Consider the following 5,000-nt stretch of genomic DNA (forward strand, 5'->3'; position numbering starts at 1 on the left):
TTGTCTTACAGCAGCAGTCTTATTGTCTTACAGCAGCAGTCTTATTGTCTTACAGCAGCAGTTCTTATTGTCTTACAGCAGCAGTCTTATTGTCTTACAGCAGCAGTCTTATTGTCTTACAGCAGCAGTCTTATTGTCTTATTGTCTTACAGCAGCAGTCTTATTGTCTTACAGCAGCAGTCTTATTGTCTTACAGCAGCAGTCTTATTGTCTTACAGCAGCAGTCTTATTGTCTTACAGCAGCAGTTCTTATTGTCTTACAGCAGCAGTCTTATTGTCTTACAGCAGCAGTCTTATTGTCTTACAGCAGCAGTCTTATTGTCTTACAGCAGCAGTCTTATTGTCTCACAGCAGCAGTCTTATTGTCTTATTGTCTTACAGCAGCAGTCTTATTGTCTTACAGCAGCAGTCTTATTGTCTTACAGCAGCAGTCTTATTGTCTTACAGCAGCAGTCTTAGGGCCCTATTATGCACTTCTTAACTTGCCGTCTTAAGTCTTAATTAAGACGCACCGCCAGGTTAAGACCTACCGCCACCCTTATTATGCGCTTCATACGCGCTACTGCTATTATGCAGGTGTCGATAGGCGCCCACACATAAGACGTAAAACTCCCGTGCATATATTACTCATTGTGGGAGTGTTCATATGTTAATGAAGTGCACTAGGCGCCCCTGCTATTATGCGATCTGACTTTGCTCCTAGCGCTAAGAAGTGGTTTGAAAAGTTCTTAAGTTTAGACTTCATGCACGTTTTGAAACACGAGTGCGCCTCCGCGGTTTGCGCATGCATGTGGGCACACATGAACAAGCACGTGGCTCCACTGCAAGACGTCAATTACGGTCACAGTATAAATGCCACCACTGGCAAATGTTATGCCAGAGAGAGAGAACAATGGAATATATCCTAGGAAGGAATTATGATAGACGAAGACGGCGCGCCGAGCGCATATACCGGCAACGACTTTGTTACCTCCTGGATTCGTGATCTAAGCATGTTAGCGCTTTCAATTGGTGATCCAACTGTTAATAATGCTATAATATATTGCAATTACAATTATATTATAGCCTATTATTAAAATATGTATAATATAGCCTATATATATATATATTCTTTTATTCTGTTTACAGAGCAGCAATGCTTGTATGAGCTGCGCTTCACCCATCAGGCAGTAACTGACATATGTCGTTTGGTCAGCAATGACCTCATGCACAAGCTTGTTACTTTCTTCTGCAGAGAAGCGCGCTGACCTCCTTCTTAGGACCTCCATAATAGCATAGCGCTAAAGACTCAACGCAGCCGGTTCTTAAAGGGAATGGCACCTGGCACGCTGATTGGGTTGATTGAGAAGACGCCCAAAACACACCCATGACTAATTTCTTTGCTTAGCGCCGGGTTTTAGGCGCCCACTACCGCACGCATAATAGCAAAGTGGCCTTGACCACGCCTCCACGTCTTAAGTTTAGATCTACCACCTCGTCTTATTGCTTAAGACTTATGAAGTGCATAATAGGGCCCTTATTGTCTTACAGCAGCAGTCTTATTGTCTTACAGCAGCAGTCTTATTGTCTTATTGTCTTACAGCAGCAGTCTTACAGCAGCAGTCTCACAGCAGCAGTCTTACAGCAGCAGTCTTATTGTCTTACAGCAGCAGTCTTATTGTCTTACAGCAGCAGTCTTATTGTCTTACAGCAGCAGTCTTACAGCAGCAGTCTTAGGGCCCTATTATGCACTTCATCAATAAGACGAGGCGGTAGATCTAAACTTAAGACGTGGAGGCGTGGTCAAGGCCACTTTGCTATTATGCGTGCGGTAGTGGGCGCCTAAAACCCGGCGCTAAGCAAAGAAATTAGTCATGGGTGTGTTTTGGGCGTCTTCTCAATCAACCCAATCAGCGTGCCAGGTGCCATTCCCTTTAAGAACCGGCTGCGTTGAGTCATTAGCGCTATGCTATTATGGAAGTCCTAAGAAGGAGGTCAGCGCGCTTCTCTGCCTCTCCCTTCTGAAATAAAGCATTTATACTGTGACCGTAATTGACGTCTTGCCGCCCACATGCATGCGCAAACCGCGGAGGCGCGCTCGTGTTTCAAAATGTGCATGAAGTCTAAACTTAAGAACTTTTCAAACCACTTCTTAGCGCTAGGAGCAAAGTCAGATCGCATAATAGCAGGGGCGCCTAGTGCACTTCATTAACATATGAACACTCCCACAATGAGCAATATATGCACGGGAGTTTTACGTCTCATGTGTGGGCACCTATCGACACCTGCATAATAGCAGTAGCGCGTATGAAGCGCATAATAAGGGTGGCGGTAGGTCTTAACCTGGCGGTGCGTCTTAATTAAGACTTAAGACGGCAAGTTAAGAAGTGCATAATAGGGCCCTTATTGTCTTACAGCAGCAGTCATAGGGCCCTATTATGCACTTCATCAATAAGACGAGGCGGTAGATCTAAACTTAAGACGTGGAGGCGTGGTCAAGGCCACTTTGCTATTATGCGTGCTGTAGTGGGCGCCTAAAACCCGGCGCTAAGCAAAGAAATTAGTCATGGGTGTGTTTTGGGCGTCTTCTCAATCAACCCAATCAGCGTGCCAGGTGCCATTCCCTTTAAGAACCGGCTGCGTTGAGTCATTAGCGCTATGCTATTATGGAAGTCCTAAGAAGGAGGTCAGCGCGCTTCTCTGCCTCTCCCTTCTGAAATAAAGCATTTATACTGTGACCGTAATTGACGTCTTGCCGTGGAGCCACGTGCGTGTTCATGTGTGCCCACATGCATGCGCAAACCGCGGAGACGCGCTCGTGTTTCAAAACGTGCATGAAGTCTAAACTTAAGAACTTTTCAAACCACTTCTTAGCGATAGGAGCAAAGTCAGATCGCATAATAGCAGGGGCGCCTAGTGCACTTCATTGACATATGAACACTCCCACAATGAGCAATATATGCACGGGAGTTTTACGTCTTATGTGTGGGCGCCTATCGACACCTGCATAATAGCAGTAGCGCATATGAAGCGCATAATAAGGGTGGCGGTAGGTCTTAACCTGGCGGTGCGTCTTAATTAACACTTAAGACGGCAAGTTAAGAAGTGCATAATAGGGCCCTTATTGTCTTACAGCAGCAGTCTTATTGTCTCACAGCAGCAGTCTTATTGTCTTACAGCAGCAGTCTTATTGTCTTACAGCAGCAGTCTTATTGTCTTACAGCAGCAGTCTTATTGTCTTACAGCAGCAGTCTTATTGTCTTACAGCAGCAGTCTTATTGTCTTACAGCAGCAGTCTTATTGTCTTACAGCAGCAGTCTTATTGTCTTACAGCAGCAGTCTTACAGCAGCAGTCTTATTGCAGCAGTCTTACAGCAGCAGTCTTACAGCAGCAGTCTTACAGCAGCAGTCTTACAGCAGCAGTCTTATTGTCTTACAGCAGCAGTCTTATTGTCTTACAGCAGCAGTCTTACAGCAGCAGTCTTACAGCAGCAGTCTTATTGTCTTACAGCAGCAGTCTTACAGCAGCAGTCTTATTGCAGCAGTCTTACAGCAGCAGTCTTACAGCAGCAGTCTTACAGCAGCAGTCTTACAGCAGCAGTCTTATTGTCTTACAGCAGCAGTCTTATTGCAGCAGTCTTACAGCAGCAGTCTTACAGCAGCAGTCTTACAGCAGCAGTCTTACAGCAGCAGTCTTACAGCAGCAGTCTTATTGTCTTACAGCAGCAGTCTTATTGCAGCAGTCTTACAGCAGCAGTCTTACAGCAGCAGTCTTACAGCAGCAGTCTTACAGCAGCAGTCTTATTGCAGCAGTCTTACAGCAGCAGTCTTATTGTCTTACAGCAGCAGTCTTATTGCAGCAGTCTTACAGCAGCAGTCTTATTGTCTTACAGCAGCAGTCTTATTGTCTTACAGCAGCAGTCTTATTGTCTCACAGCAGCAGTCTTATTGTCTTACAGCAGCAGTCTTATTGTCTTACAGCAGCAGTCTTATTGTCTTACAGCAGCAGTCTTATTGTCTTACAGCAGCAGTCTTATTGTCTTACAGCAGCAGTCTTATTGTCTTACAGCAGCAGTCTTACAGCAGCAGTCTTATTGTCTTACAGCAGCAGTCTTATTGTCTTACAGCAGCAGTCTTACAGCAGCAGTCTTATTGCAGCAGTCTTACAGCAGCAGTCTTACAGCAGCAGTCTTATTGTCTTACAGCAGCAGTCTTACAGCAGCAGTCTTACAGCAGCAGTCTTACAGCAGCAGTCTTACAGCAGCAGTTCTTCTTACCTAGAAACACTTTTCCGTTTCTTCGTCTGGGTATGGCTCCTGCTGCAGCTCCTATGGGTTTCTGTGGGAAACATGAATTATTTCACACTTATCTTCTTATTAAACATCCTTTTTACCTACTAAAAGAGCCACTTGTAAATTAGCCTGCTTCTTACACAGAAAAAACTGCAAAATAGCTTCATACTAGCTTATCCTGATGTGATTTTGAAAATGTAAGGATACTGGGTGGTAGAACGCACATATCTAGGAAAAGTAATGTAATTAAGTAAATTTGATCGAGTGCAAAGATATAACATTTTTCTTTACTCACAAAAAAACTCATGGCTGTTCTAGTGCTAAGTTTTCCATAAAAGTGGAAAAAGAAACAGAAAAAAAACATTTTCTAAAAGATTACAATTCCGTTCTTCCTGACCAGGTCAGATGAACAAGGAAAACGCTCGCCTCTACTTTAAAGGAGGAGGAGGAGGAGAATACTACTACTGCTAAGATGTATTAGCAATGCTAACATGATACTCTGGAGCTGGCTGGCAAACAGGTGCCAAGCTGTTGTGACTGCATATGGATCTTCCACACGCTACTGAGGTCCCTGACAGTGTAAAATGAATAAAGTGTAAACATTTTACCAATATGTGTTGTTTTTTCCTTATTACTGTGGCAGAGTGCAATCATCCAATCATCCAACCCACCAAGCAACTCAGAACCAGAGTGAATACCAACAGAAGAATATTGCAGGGGATTTTGGCA

The 5,000-nt window shown here is 44.2% G+C and overlaps 1 protein-coding gene across 1 annotated transcript in view; it reads right to left on the reverse strand.

Moving 5' to 3' along the window:
- Positions 1-5,000, reverse strand: part of usp13 (ubiquitin specific peptidase 13) — a gene marked incomplete at both ends in the record, with an annotated part of 58,702 nt that overhangs the window by 44,861 nt on the left and 8,841 nt on the right. The window contains one exon of the mRNA XM_080530197.1: positions 4,257-4,317. Coding sequence (XP_080386323.1) covers positions 4,257-4,317 — 61 coding nt within the window. The remainder of the gene's footprint in view (positions 1-4,256; positions 4,318-5,000) is intronic.

Source organism: Nansenia antarctica (assembly GCF_963989245.1).
Source record: "Nansenia antarctica genome assembly, chromosome: 1".
NCBI lineage: Eukaryota > Metazoa > Chordata > Actinopteri > Argentiniformes > Microstomatidae > Nansenia > Nansenia antarctica.